This window comes from Eimeria necatrix, genomic scaffold (genome assembly GCF_000499385.1).
Source record: "Eimeria necatrix Houghton genomic scaffold, Enh_scaff95, whole genome shotgun sequence".
Classification (NCBI taxonomy): Eukaryota; Apicomplexa; class Conoidasida; order Eucoccidiorida; family Eimeriidae; genus Eimeria; species Eimeria necatrix.
The window spans coordinates 86,804-100,592 of record NW_013651798.1 but is presented as its reverse complement, the minus strand read 5'-3'; the positions used below and the strand labels follow the sequence as shown (position 1 = coordinate 100,592).

General features: G+C 50.6%; 4 protein-coding genes across 4 annotated transcripts; 2 read left to right on the top strand and 2 right to left on the bottom strand.

The window, feature by feature from the left end:
* Positions 1-2,372: 2,372 nt before the first annotated feature.
* On the bottom strand, positions 2,373-4,416 carry ENH_00084490 (replication protein A2, putative; the record flags this gene model as incomplete). The annotated part of the gene is made up of 7 exons (XM_013577928.1): positions 2,373-2,423; positions 2,544-2,704; positions 2,801-2,909; positions 3,242-3,366; positions 3,562-3,678; positions 3,843-3,944; positions 4,254-4,416. 7 exons carry the CDS (start codon positions 4,414-4,416, stop codon positions 2,373-2,375), a joined length of 828 nt encoding a protein of 275 aa, XP_013433382.1.
* A 578-nt stretch (positions 4,417-4,994) lies between these two features.
* Positions 4,995-9,138, top strand: ENH_00084480 (ATP-dependent RNA helicase, putative; the record flags this gene model as incomplete). Its single annotated transcript, XM_013577927.1, is given in 12 exon segments — positions 4,995-5,021; positions 5,025-5,462; positions 5,530-5,596; positions 5,736-5,837; positions 6,523-6,638; positions 6,835-6,896; positions 7,022-7,176; positions 7,346-7,479; positions 7,781-7,906; positions 8,164-8,310; positions 8,511-8,722; positions 8,835-9,138. Coding segments are annotated over 12 exon segments (1,890 nt in total).
* Positions 9,139-9,449: 311 nt separating this feature from the next.
* ENH_00084470 (hypothetical protein, conserved) lies at positions 9,450-11,226 on the bottom strand (the record flags this gene model as incomplete). Its single annotated transcript, XM_013577926.1, has 3 exons — positions 9,450-9,557; positions 9,713-10,478; positions 10,664-11,226. 3 exons carry the CDS (start codon positions 11,224-11,226, stop codon positions 9,450-9,452), a joined length of 1,437 nt encoding a protein of 478 aa, XP_013433380.1.
* A 750-nt stretch (positions 11,227-11,976) lies between these two features.
* Positions 11,977-13,568, top strand: ENH_00084460 (chromatin organization modifier domain-containing protein, putative; the record flags this gene model as incomplete). The annotated part of the gene is made up of 5 exons (XM_013577925.1): positions 11,977-12,559; positions 12,718-12,824; positions 13,035-13,117; positions 13,216-13,270; positions 13,452-13,568. The coding sequence occupies 5 exons, from the start codon at positions 11,977-11,979 to the stop codon at positions 13,566-13,568; spliced, it is 945 nt and encodes a 314-aa protein (XP_013433379.1).
* Between the last annotated feature and the right edge of the window lie 221 nt (positions 13,569-13,789).

The window sequence follows — 13,789 nt, the reverse complement described above, 5'->3', positions numbered from 1 at the left end:
GTGTAGAACGTTGGGAGCCCTGGGTTAACGCGGAGTAGATCCATTTGCAGTGTTTGGCAGAGGAGCGGCGAGTGCGTTTCGTCGGTGGTGACGGGAGTGACCATTGGTCCGAATCGTCTAGAGGTTAGGACAACACGTTGTGGCCGTGTAAACCCAGGTTCAATTCCTGGTTCGGACAGTGTTTGAGGCCGCTGGGGCGTTTTGTTTGGTTCAGCGTTGCGTCTTGTTGAGCCAGTGTTGTTAGCGGTGCTGGTCAGTGGGGAGTAGCGGTGCGGTTGGTTGGAGAGAGCGGTTTGTGTGTTTTAAGGGCTTGGCACGTTTGAGGAGTGGTGGGGCAATGCAGTGTTTGAGGGGGGCAAAAGGACGCGAAGCGGGCTTTGGAGTTTCTCGTGGCGTTAAAGCGCGTGCTGGCGCATTCGACATTTTCGTTGTTTTGCGTGTTGCGCACTGAAGAGGCAGGCTGTGGAGGATGCGTGTGGGGTGTTTCGCAGCAGGGAGAGGCAGACTGAGCAAGGAAAGCGTGCGGACAAGGCAGTAGGCAAGGCTGATTGCAGGCAGGATGCGTTGCTGTTGTAGGTCGAGGGGGACTCAGATTTGGAGGGTCGGTGCAGGACGAGGACTGGGTTGGCGCAGGGCAAGAGGAAGGTGCTTTGAGTTGCTGGTGAGTTGGTAGTAGTGGTCCGGCTAACTGGGAGAGTGTGGTATTTGATATATGCTGACATGCGTTAAAAAAGACTACAGCATATTGGTCGGCGAGCACAGGAGAGCTTCATCTTGTTTTTTGCTTGTGGCTCCTTTAATTAATAACGTTCCTTTCATTTGCAATCAGCATGTATTATCTGCTGTGCTCTGGTACTGAATCTACAATGCGTTGAGCAGTTTTTCGAGTCTTTTCCAGCATTGCGCTGTAATGTGCGCTGGTGGTAATGAGGACCAGCTTTCTTGTAAACGTCCCAAAATCAGCCTATCTCTGCGTGTGCTGGTGTAACGCCATGCCTTTCCTGCTTTTTGGTTCTCTCGGGGAGCCACCACTTCCTGCTTTTAACGGTTCTGGCACTGTTCAAAATTAGCCAACTATAGAGCCAAACGTGTTTCTAAGAGAAATGAACCACATAAGCGTGGTCACAGCAGGTTCTGGGGACCTGTAGATGAACCAAAACGAAACCCAGTGCAGCCCATCCCCTTCAGTAGAAGTGCCAGTCAATTCAGGAGAAGCGGGCGCAAAACAAATAAGTCAAAATGCCTAGATTTTAATTCTATATCGGTTATGAAATTGTCCAAAGCTCCTGTACTCGCTATGAGTAATAAATACATCACGATTTCACAGCCCGCTCTTCCTCTAGGTGGCCACCAGAACAATTAAATACCGCGTAGAACGCCCCATAAAAAAAGCAGTGCTTCCCTATAGTACCATGCCAGAAATATTAGATAATGGAAGCGGCACATGCTCAAGGAAAGAAATTCTGCAGCCCTTCGGCAATTTATTACTTTCAGTGCCAACCAGTTAGCAGACAACGCACACGGAAAGCAAAACACAAGCTTAATCTCCAATATTTGCTTCCCTGCACTTTTCAACGCACGCACCCCTATAATGTCCCAACGTGGCGTTGCCAACCGGCTATTCACGAGCCTCTCCCTAAAGGATCATAAGCCCCGAAAAGACTGAGCGAGCAAAACACGCTGGTTCGCGGCCTCCATGCGAGCAGCCTAAATAAAGTGCTACTGCCCTCTACCGAAGCGCGGCAATTAGTATCTTATTATATTCACAACCCAAAGACGGCAGACGCCGTAAGTGCCGCCGGCCAACTAGAACCGCATATTGGGAGCAGCAATCGGAAAACCGAAGAGAAGGAAAGTGTCCAGGGAATAGCTCTTAGTGGTCTGGCGGGCCAAATAGCCCCCACAATTAGCAACCAACAACGTATGCCACGCCGAAGCCTTTCTCATATTCAGCCATTGCCTTCCGCACTTAATGATTAGACGCTGGCAGCTGAGTCCTGCAGTTAGGGAATTTGTAGGAACCTTGCGTTCCGTCTTGCTGAGCCGTGTAAAAGCTCATCCGCAGTGCGCGTTAGAAAAAACGCTTAAATTGCAGCTATCCAAGAGCAACGCCTTCATTGCCTTGTGTACCGCCTTTGGACAGTGTTTTCCACACTTTATACTGTTATTAGGCAGCGCTTCCTACTCTATATATCGTTCCTTATTTGCTGCCTGCGGTGACGTCTAGACGCTGACAATTAGTACTACTGCAGCTAGTCCTAAATACAGCTAAGCAAAGTTCCCTAGCGAATGCTTCCCTGCATAAGGTTAGGGTAATGAAAACGGAAACGCACGATAAACCCAACAGATTTAGTATTACAGTCACTTGAGAGTTATCCGAAGGGAAAAGCTGCTTGGGCAGAATGGGCCGCCCCTTGAATTCTCTGTGCACCAATACACAAGTGCACAAACCCCAGAAGCCTTCAACGTAAAGTCTCCTTAACGTGAGGCACATTGTAAGAAAACAAAGCAAAACGCCACGCTGACGAACATGAAAAGCCTACCTGCGGTACACCGAATTGCTGTTGGCGCTGCTGCTGCAAAGCTGGCTGCATCGCCTGCTGCTGGCCAGGTGCAGTAGCACCAGAGCTATCCAAGTCTTCATTAGGATATTTGAGACGAAGATAGACAGCTTGGCATGCAGACTCGTGGTAAATGAGATCCGCTGCAACAGACCAAGCATCAATGCAGACGTAACAACTTGGCCACACTCCCATGCGCGGGGAAGGCAAGCTTTGGGCCCATGAATGTATGCACGCACCTGCAGACTGCGTTTGTCTAATTGCATGCACTCTCAGGGACGGTTCGCTTTTTCCCAGCAAGTTGATGGAGCCAAAGATGGTCACCAGGCCCCCGCAACATAGGGCATCCTGCAAAGAAGCCCAAGACGCTCTCAGCCTGCATTATTCCATATGCTGAACAACCCAAAACCGTCGCCATTGTGTGGCTAGAAAGTCCCATAGAGATGTCCAAAGATTCCCACCGCGACAACACCAAAAAAGAGCACAAAAGTGTTCGAAGCAGTAGAAAAAACGCACAAGCAGAGGCCTGAACTTGGACTGCAAGTAACATGAAAAATGCAAAGAGGACCGCACCATGAGTGCTCAGACGATTTGTCACACGGCTGAGGAAAAGCGGGATGCAAACGGGGCTGAAGGACAAGATGAAAATTTACGGTAAGCGGAGGAGCTTGCAAACATACAAGGATTTGATTCTGACGGAACTCTGTGAGCTCGTCTCCAACTGTGTATTCGCATTCAATTCTTCCAGTGAAGTCATCCAGGCTGAACTGAACCCGGGCACTCTGCAAAGCCGTCTCCAGTGATTCTGCAAATACGGAAAGCAAGCGTAGGAGAAGTGGCAAGCCATTGCTGCGTCCGACGCCTTACACGAAGGCCTGAAGTGACTGGCCCGCCGCTGCTGTAGCCCCAGCCAGTGTGTTGAGATGGCTCTGGCTCGAATCTGCCCCCCAACGCCCCTTATCCGCCAGCCTTTGCAACCGCACATTGGTCCCTTGCTCACCTCTTGAGGGAACATCTACAACGCCCACAAGTTTCACAAGGTGCAGGAGCGGGCCACAAGGAAAGTAGGACACTTGCAGTGAGCTAGGGTCCTGCATCCAGGCCTTGTACACATGTGCTGCAGCGCAAGCGTGAGTAGATGGCATAAGGAACCTTAAGTGCATATGTACCCCACACAGCATTCGTTTTGGCCTCTCGAAGTATGAAATAAGGGCGAAACACCACTAGTTGGAAGCATCGGAGGTACGCTGAGTACAGGAAAAAAGAAGGAGAGAGGCTAACCGATCTTTACAGGAATCAAAGATAGCTGGGGTCCTGAGGGCTGCTGCGCTTGAGTAAGAAAATTTCCCGTATGAAGAAAGCCTCCACCCCCAAAATAATCCTCTGCAGTGCCAAATACGCGCGCAATCTTCGTGTACACCTCAACACCCGGAAGTGAGGCCACTATGAAAACGTACAAGCAATTCATCACGGGGGCATCTTACAGCCCCATATATCTGGCCATGAATACGACATCCCTGCATGCAATGCATGCAAATCATGAAAAAATGCTGAGGCAGTTTACAAGAACACACATGCAAACGCGCATGAAGGTTCTCCTGCAGTTTTCTTAGAATGCAGGTACTATGTATCACTTATATACAAAGAACACATGCATGCATCTGAAGATCATCTCATGCATATACATATTACGAGTCGGGTCTGTGATGCTTGCCTCCTCCAAAACCAGGGGCTGCTCCGCCTCCAAAGAAGTCGGCCACCCCGCGAACCTCACCAGGGGCCCCATGATCGCCTGGGCCTTCCGACGACCCTTGAACAGGAGCACCCTGTCCATATGGAGGGACACTCTGCCCATCGAACCCGCTAAGCCCGGCGAAGCTCATGGTGGCTCTGCTTGTGGCCAAAGGCAGAGCGGCCAAGCTTGCAGTGTCGCACTGCAGCTTTCCCTGTTCGCGTGATGTCTGCTATTCCTAGCGCCAGTGTACTGAAAGCGGGAGAACCTCAGATGTCTCATGAAACCCCTTGTCTCCGTTGCCAGCGGTCGCAGACCGCGAGAGAACCACCAACCCACCTGGCAGCAACACAGAAACACCTTGGGGGGCCGCGTCCACAGAGATAGGCTGAAACTTAAAGACTATTACGCTATTTTGTAATGTTCGTCATGATCTGCATAGTACTGGCAATAGTAGTACTTCGACTGAAGATTCTCGGGGGCCTCTAAAGAGGGCCCCAAGGCCCCAAGTGGGGCGAGGGCCCCGGTACCTTCCATTGCTAATATCAAAAAAGCGCTACTTATCTTTAACTCTTGTATTAGTAGAACTCTCACATGACTTCGTTCTGTCCAAAAAACGCCCAGAAGGTGGCGCTAAAGGGGCAAGGGAGGCCTATGGCCTTCATCATAACTCCGTGTGTTTCAGACACGCATTATAACTTATGCCCAACGCAGGAGCCAAGGGCTCTTAAGAACAAATGGCGAAAGAAACTATCTTTTCTGTTCTCACGCGAGGGGCTTCTCTGCACAAATGCCGCGATTCTCTTGCCTCGCCCGTGCTGCAACGTCTGCAAAAAGGAGACAAACAGCAGCAACAGCAGCAGCATCAACAGAACGTCACTGGTGGAGAAAACCGAAGAATGCAAACCCCTGAAACCTCCGCTAACTCTTGTTCTGCAGAGAGCCTCCGAGCAAAGCACAACATCTCAGTGAAGGGTCTGATTGTTGTTCCGGCACCCTTCAGCTCCTTCAATGACGAATTACCGCCTGAGGCAGACGCGGCTGACCGTAAAAGTGTAGCTGCAGATGGCGATAACGCGCCTTCGGAGGCGCCCAGGAAGATGCCTTCCTGGCTGCTGTCACGCCTGGAGGCGCTCGGCTACAAGCAACCAACACCTATTCAGATGCAGGTGAACCCTGCTGGTGCAGATCCTAGTGCAACGGAGTTCATGCTGTGTATAGATAAATTTCTTGGAGTGGAATGATAACAGTTTGCTAAACACCCATTACATAAGCCTTAAGTTGGCGATGTGTCGCGGCTGGGGTACCTGCTGGGGACGGCATCAGATTCAGGCTAATGCAGCAGGAGCCAGTGGAAGATTATCAACAATTGATGAAGCGGGCTTTGGCAGCCACAGCATTATTTGCTTGCGCACCAGCATTTGTGTCTGTTCACGTCTCAGGCACTGCCACTGCTGCTACAGGGGCGCCATCTCTTAGCGTCGGCCCCAACGGGCAGCGGCAAAACCCTCGCATTTTTGCTTCCCCTGATAACTTGTCTCAAGGTATGGTGTCTCTTCCGAGTTTAATGTTGGTTTCTGTGCATACGCCGTGCAAGTGGTGGTGAGTGCCGCAGTGTGCCTGGATGCTGTCGTCCAGATCTCTTCGTTCAGTCATCGCTCTCAAATGCTGTCCTGTTCTTTCTGGTTTCGTCCGATTCGAAGCCGCTTGCCCCCATATGTGATTATTAGCCTGTTTCCGCTTGGTGTCTCTACTGAGTGCTTGGTAAACTGCGAAGCTCTTGTGACTCATTCATTTGCATCGTTAATCCATTCGTAGTTTAAACGAGAGGAGCAGCGTAAACGTTGCCCGTCGTTGTCCTTCAGGCACCTCGCAGTGCCTTCGGTCGTTTGGTTGTTTTGTCTCCAACCCGAGAGCTGGCTCGACAGAGTCTCAGGACCTTTCAGAGACTGACAGGAAAGTCCATTCGCGTTAATCGTAGAGGGCTGGAAGTGCATTAGTGTCAGCGGTTTTCAGCAGCAATAGCAATCGCACACGCCTTGAGTTTTCATGTTGAAAATGGAGAGAAGCGGCTCTAGAAATATGCCTCACAAGCACGTGCATCCACGTTAACACATTGGTGCAAGGGGAGGTGCTGGCTATATGGTTTGCAGCCCTAATTTATATAAACACACACACGCTATCTGGACGTGTTAGTCCGTATGTGCTTGCCTCGTGCTGCTTCTGCAGAGGGCACTGGCTTTAAAGCCGCGTTCCCCCAGTCTCATTCAGGGAGTAGATACGGCGCGGCGGATGCTGTTTTTGCTACACCCCTCTCTCTATTAACTCTTCTGAAGGAAAAAAGAGTGCGTCGGATCCTGCCGTGCCAAAGCCTCCCTTTTGAGAGAGGCAGTGAAAGGGACTCAACAGACTGCGTTAAGGCAGGAGACTGTCGAAGTGTGTTCACATGTATTTGGAGCCACCTGCACATCGGGCCTGGCGGGCTTGTAGTGAGAGCTACACACTAGGAAAGATTGATAGTGGCTCGCTTTATGCGCGCAGCTGTCGCTATCTGACTGCCAGCACCTGGTTCTAGATGAAGCAGATCGGCTCCTGGACTCAGGGTGAGTCTTCAAACAGATTCAAGAACTCCTAGAGGTTTTCCGGCTGTTCCGACTGCGCATTTTTGTTTTTTCATGTAACATGGACTGCGGACCTCCAGCATACTTGTTGCGTTACTGCCTTTCAGTTTTTCGCCACAAGTCGATGCACTCCTCTCTGAGGTAAAGAGCGCAACAGTGACTACGAAACGCCTCCACATATGCCTCTTCTCCGCAACGCTTCCGCCGTCAGTGGTATTGCTGGCCGAGTCTATAACCTACGGTGCAGTCCACGTGACTGTTGGTGAGCAGAGTTTGGCAGCGTTGACGTGCTTTCGGGTCTACTGTGGGACACAGAACGAATATATATGACGTCGTGCGCCTAAGCACTTGAGAATCTCCTACGCTGCAGATTTCTATTTGCTGCTTGCTCGCACTTTGCACGCGGTGCCTTTGTGAGGTAACGAATGCAGGTCGAGCCAGCGCTGCCGCGCCGCAGATCGAACAAGAACTTGTCTTCTGCTCAACCGAAGCCGGCAAGCTGTGGGCCCTAAAGAACCTTCGCGTTGAAAGGAAGCTCATCCCTCCCTGCCTGATTTTTGTCGAGGTAAGGAAAAAGGGCATTTCGTTTAGCTATTATTTCGCCTCGTGCGCCCATTCAAGATCTTGTGGTCTCTGCCAAGTTTTGTCCCCAAGTTACTGTGTGGCTCGTTTAGAGAGTTACAGTGTTTACATAACAGCGTTGGAGAGCTTTTACTGCCTGTAATTGAGATACTGCAGGATCGTTCACCTAGATCTACGCCGAACTGGCTCCTATGCAGGGAACCATGCGGTCCACAGTTTCTCGCGTTCCCGTGTAGTTTCCTGCCGTTTCGAATCTTTATTTAATGTGTTTTTTCGGGTTACAGACACAAGAACGGGCAAGTGAACTTCTGAGGGAAATGATAACTGAAGGGATGACGGTTGACTTGTTGCATGCCGCGAAGAGCAAGCAACAGAGGGATGCGACAGTTGACGCCTTCAGGACTGGAAAGGTGTGGACTTAGTCTCTGCCAACAACGAGCCATATCGGCAGGTCTTTTAGGCCCAAAATTTGACATGCATGCCAGCCTTCACTGCTGCCCGTCAGTTATATGATTGCGTAGCAGCTACTGGACAAAGAGAAGATGTTGTCGTAGGGAGTCAGTGGACAGAGGAAGGCAGGCGATTCACATAAGCTTCTCTACACAGGCATCGATAGGAGTATATGAAGTATCGCAGCTTATGTATTGTGCTTGCTGTGTGGTCGCAGATATGGTTCCTGATCTGTACAGATTTGGTGGCGCGTGGCATAGACTTCAAGGGCGTAGCTCTCGTGATCAACTTCGATCTTCCTATCTCAACATCGGTATATATACACCGTATTGGCCGAACAGGCAGAGCGGGCAAGGAAGGGAAGGTAGGCAAACCGCCTGTGGCACCCAGTAACCCAATGCACTGCAATGCTCTGACCCTGAAGCTCCGCGTCACGCAGTAAGCCTTCAGCTTAGGCCCACTTATTTTCGACTATTGTTAGGACGTCTGCGAGATGCCGTGAAGCGCACTGCGATTCTTTGCCGAAGATATAGGAGTTGACCTCTTCTCTCTATGCGCTCGCAGGCATTGACATTCTTTACTTTAGACGACGTGCCCCGTTTGCGTCCCATCGTGCAGATAATGCAGAAAAGCCCGAACAGCAAAATTCCGGCATTCCTGAACTCCAGGCTGACCCGTAACTTGCGGGTCAAGGGGCAGAAGAAAAATAGAGGCCCTTGGACCCATAGCAATCGACTCTCTGGCCGCTCACGGAAGCCCATACGGCCAGTTGCAAGGCAGGTCTAGTCGTTGCTACTTGCCTACATCCAATCGTTGCAACCAGACGCTGTGGCTGCCGCAGTAACGCAGTGTGTTTTCCGTTTTTACTTTTACGCATTAACTTCTCAGAGCGGTTGTAATGAAGGCTAAACGGCGAGCGTGGGCCGTAGCTGCCTCTCTGGCCAAGAAAAAGAGGGCGAAGGAACTTGGGGATGAGGTTTCGCCAACACCGCATGCCCCAACTGCAAACAGTGACGCGACCAGTGAACTGATGACTCGCGGAAGGGGTCGGAAAACTAAAGGAAAAGCAACTAGGAACAAAGACAGCCCCAAGGGCACGTTCAAGCGCACGCAGGATCCTCAAATGCATCCTGGGAACAGCAGCTTCAAGCGGCGGCGGCGCGAGTCAGCGGCTCATTCCTTCAAAGAGTGACACATGAGCCAGGCATGAGAAACGAAAGTACGCTTCCTGTTACTGCGTATTCCTCGCGGGGGCTTTGCTTCCATTCACCTTCAGCGTGTGTTTGCATATCCGCATCTTGACGTAGTCTGAGGTCCATCAGCAGGCCTCCATCCCAATGTTCGCCGCAGGGCCTATCCTGTGAAGAGCTCCCACCGACTTAATCCTACCACGAAGGCAGCAGCGCACAGGAACTGAGGTCTTCTGGCATGCTTGGGCATCATGCGGGACTTCATACGGAGTCTCAAAACAAAGAACCTCTATTACAATTGTTGATTTGTCATTTATATGGCTGCAAGGTCCAGTTCGCTGCCTTCTGTGCATAGCTGCTCAGATGTGGCAAGCGTCATGCCCATGTCTTCAGTCATTCCGCCACATAGAGTATCGATGAACTGAAGCAGAAACAGCATTAAAAGTAAACAAACACACAAAGAGAAGACTAATGTGCAGGCTAGAGAAACAAGGCTGCACGCGAACGCGGCAGGAAGCACTGCCGCAAGCTTTGTGGGTCTCCCACACTCACTACAAGGTAGCAGTTCATTCTCACATGGAGGCACTGTTTCTGCTGTTTCTGTTCATAGTGATCAACGCGCTGTATGGAGAATACAGTGACGGTAGTGACGGTTTGCACAAACTCAGAAAGAGCATCACACGCGAAGAGCGTGGGGTGGGGCAGTACAAAAGAAAGCGTCTTCAGCAACAAGGTAGCGTTACTTGCAGAGTCTATCTGTCTTACGTTGGATTGGGCATCAGTTGCCGTAATCGTAGCGGCCTGCTCCAGCAGCAACTGCTGTCTTGCTTCTTGCTGGCGGCGACTGTTTTGTGCCGCAGCTGCCTCTGCGCGGCTCGCTATATCTTCTACGGAAGCCGTAAGGGTGTCACACACAGCGGAACAGCGTGCGTATTGTATGTACAGCTCTCGAAGCTGTTCTTGCATCTCGAGCTCTTGTTGCGCCTCAGACGCAGCCCCGGAGACTTGAGAACGGCGCAGAAGCAGCAGCTGCTTGCTGAGTCTTTCTGCATTCCTTTCCTCTCCACGGATTCTCTCGTTCAGCTCCTGCACCTGACTGACCAGAGTGTCATTGTTTTTTTCCACATTCGCCAGTGCGCTACGACTCCGTCTCAGCTGCTCCTCCAGCAATCCCCTTCTGCTTAGTGCGGGCGAACCGCCTGACACATCTTTTTGGGCCAGTAAGCCCTGAAGAAATTCCCCTGCCCTTTTTCTCTCTCCGGCTTGTGCTTTCCCGTAGAAGCGGTCGATAGAAGACAGAACCTCTTCCACTCCATACTTCACCGTGTGGGTTGCCTCTTTGCTGCAACAGGTTGCGCCGCAACACCCACAGGGTCACTTGAGCAGCAATGCCATTGGATGGGGAAATATTATCAGTTTATCTGGGCTGCCGATTTGGCATTAAAAAGGGATTTCTAAGGGTAGTGAGCTAGAGCGCGTAGCCATAGGGATTCGGTGAGACGGGATAGATCTACCATTATTGTAGACCAACTGTGTGCGTACCAATCTTTGGAGATGCTTGCCCGCGAGCGTTCCGTGGCTTCTTCACGTCCAGTCTCCGTGTGTGAGAACCTGCTTATTATTTCCTTGACTTTGTGGCTACTGGTCTCTCGTTTTTTATCGAGAGACAGCTGTACTGCTGCAGCAAGCGACTCTGCAAGCCGCAGCAACTCAGCCACTGCGTCTGCTTCAGCACGGAAGAGCACGCGCAGGTCTAGGGCGATCCCCACTCTCTGCAGCATGAACGTAGTCACTTGCTGGAGTAAATTCAATTTTTTGGCAGGGCTTTTAGCCTCTCGCACCGCCGCGGCGGCCATCCTCCCACCAGAGTCACTTGCCACACTATTACAGGCACCATGTTGCACCGCTTCGTCTTCTCCGTTTTCAGACGTGAATAATGGAGGCTCAATTAGATATTGAAGCTTTAATAGCGTGAGCAGGATGAAGTCCCTTCGACTGTTCTCATCACCTCTGGGTAACTCGCAGTCCTGCCCGAGGCTCCACATGCAGGCCACAAGCCGCCGGAGGTCCACCGCTGACGCAGCGGTCATTGAGCTTCTAAAGCATCAAATGCACTCCTCTGTCCTTCAGCACCTTGCCGATTCAAGCATACAGGGAAACTGTTGCCGCACCGGAATTCCGGCATTCCTAGGTTCAGCGACCATCGGCGAAATGAACTTTGTGAAATCTAATAGTGGATCAAACACAATTTGACGCGTCTTCCGGCCAGCTCCCTTGAGAAATGTAAAAAGAGGACTGAATTTCGCTGTCCGAACCAGGAATCGAACCTGGGTTTACACGGCCACAACGTGTTGTCCTAACCTCTAGACGATTCGGACCGAGAGCAGGGGACACGTGGAGAGACGCCAACCCAATTCAAATATCAAAGTAATCAAGAAGCAAAACACCTGTTTGAAATTCTGTTGAATTGATGACTAAGCAGTAATTAACATTTTTAAATGTTGTTGATCAGCATCTTCACATGAATGGGAGCGGCTGGGAAGGGTGACCCTGAGCCCCGAACGCGTAACCGCGAAGGAACTCGCTGCCACTGTGTGTTCATTCGTTCATTTCTCCATGCTGACAATATTAGCTTTTTTTCATTTTTGCCAGCCGCTTCTCTTCAGCCTGCCTGAGTGTACTCTATGCTTGATTTCTCGACGTCCCTTACTTTTTCGCCTCAAAACTGCTTAAGGTTAAAAACGATCCGATACCGATGCCGTCTCATTTGCATAATAGGCTTATGCAGGGTAGATGCCCTTAGGTGATGCAGCAAGGTCTTTGCATGGGCTTCTGTCGTTATGGGACAACCTACAGGCGAGGGCTTCGCTGGGCGCGGAGCTCTTTGCGTCTATTTGACGGGCTTTGGACCCTTCGGAGAAGTATCTGAAAATCCTTCTGCAACTCTTGTCAAGGAATTGGCTGCAGCTCTTGGAGACACCAATGCCGCTACAGACCCTTTGTCCCATCAGAAGAAGAGCATCCCTTCAATTTTTTCTCCCTCGAGCACTCCTGGCACGCTTGGAAGCCCCGGAGTCACTGTGAAGCCAGCAGAGTGCAACAGTCCTCCAACGGAGGCGTATTTGGGGAAAACAAGAATTGAATTGTGTGGATGGGAAGTTTTGGAGGTTTCGGCAGATGCAGCCACAGAGGCCGCGTACCGCATACACTCTGCCCTCAACAACACAAGAAAACAGAAGCAGCATTTGAAGCTGCTAAGCACTAATGACAACACTTCAGGCGTTGGAGAGAGACAAAGAAGCCATGAAGCAAATCCCTCAGTTCCTGACGGAGGCTGGACGGAGGAACCTGTGGCCTTGGCCTTGCATTTCGGTGTCAACATGAGAAGTAACCGTTGGATGCTTGAGACAAATGCGAAGAATGGTACGAAGGAATTCCAACTTACCACTTTGGCAGATACATGCACTGCCAGTGGGAATTTTGCACCCGCCAGCAGTCTGGTGAGGCTCTGCTTTGCTGCAGCTCCTCTCGCTGCAAAATGGTATGTAATTGCCCGTTTCTCTTAATGCTGCTTCGTACAGATGCCCGATTTACCTGTGTGGATGCCAAGGGTTGCCGGCCCCAGACAGAGCGAATATCATGTTGCATGCCATTGGAGTATCGTTTACGTTCTTCTTTTTGTCTGGAAGTAAGTTATATAAAGAACTTTCTATCGAAGCCTTTCGGCCGGATTCAGATTTCGTGGGACTATCTCATGCCGGACGGAATGTTGAGACTCTCTATTTATTTTTTCATGTCGAATTGCTATGTTGATTTTTCAATGTGACTTCCACTCATTCTAAACTCTTTTTCGTTTGCTGCTATGTGCTGGTGTTCGCTGCGTTTTGCTGTTGTTTAGCCTATTGCTGCAAATCTAAGAGAGCGAGGTTTCCCTTGCGGCGTCTCAGACGATGCTGGCTGCTTCGTTTGCAACTTTCTCTAGTAAGAACTGTGCCACAATTTTTCATGTTCACGTATTTCTTTCAGCTGCTTCTACGGTTCCCACTGCGACGTAATCCTGCTGTTTTGTTCAACTGCAGCTTCAAGAGCCTGCAGGAGAGTCAAATGAGCGGCGTTAATGCTCTATTTGTGCATGTATGTGTAGAGAGGCTAGGGTTCCCCTAGTACCGAGATAGGCATGGCAGTTACTTGCAGCTGATTACTTTGACTTTTCAGTTACAAACCTCTCCCCATAAAGCTTGTGTATGCTAACCCATTCGCGTGTTTCTCTATTTGCAGTGGTAGTCTCTCTTTCCGAGCTGCTTTTTATTTTCAGGTCCCCCCTTTCTCAGAGCTGAGCCTGCAGCAGCAGTTATCTGCCGCCCTTCAACTGCTCTCCATCTTAGCCCAGAGAAAAACGCCTGCTGAGGCTATATCGGAACACCACATGTAAGCGAACATGACAGCAGTCTGGAGGGATTTGACCTATGCTTGGAAGGATTTTCGGGGCACATTGCTTGCAGCTGGCAGGCACAGTTTCTGTGTGTTGGCGCTTCAGAGCTAGCTGCACAAAATCTTGGGCAGCAGGCGACAATCCCGGTGCTCGCTAAGTTGTAAGATACTTAATAGGCGCTCCTCAGCAAACGTGTCCTTTGATCTCCTTTTGTAGGATAA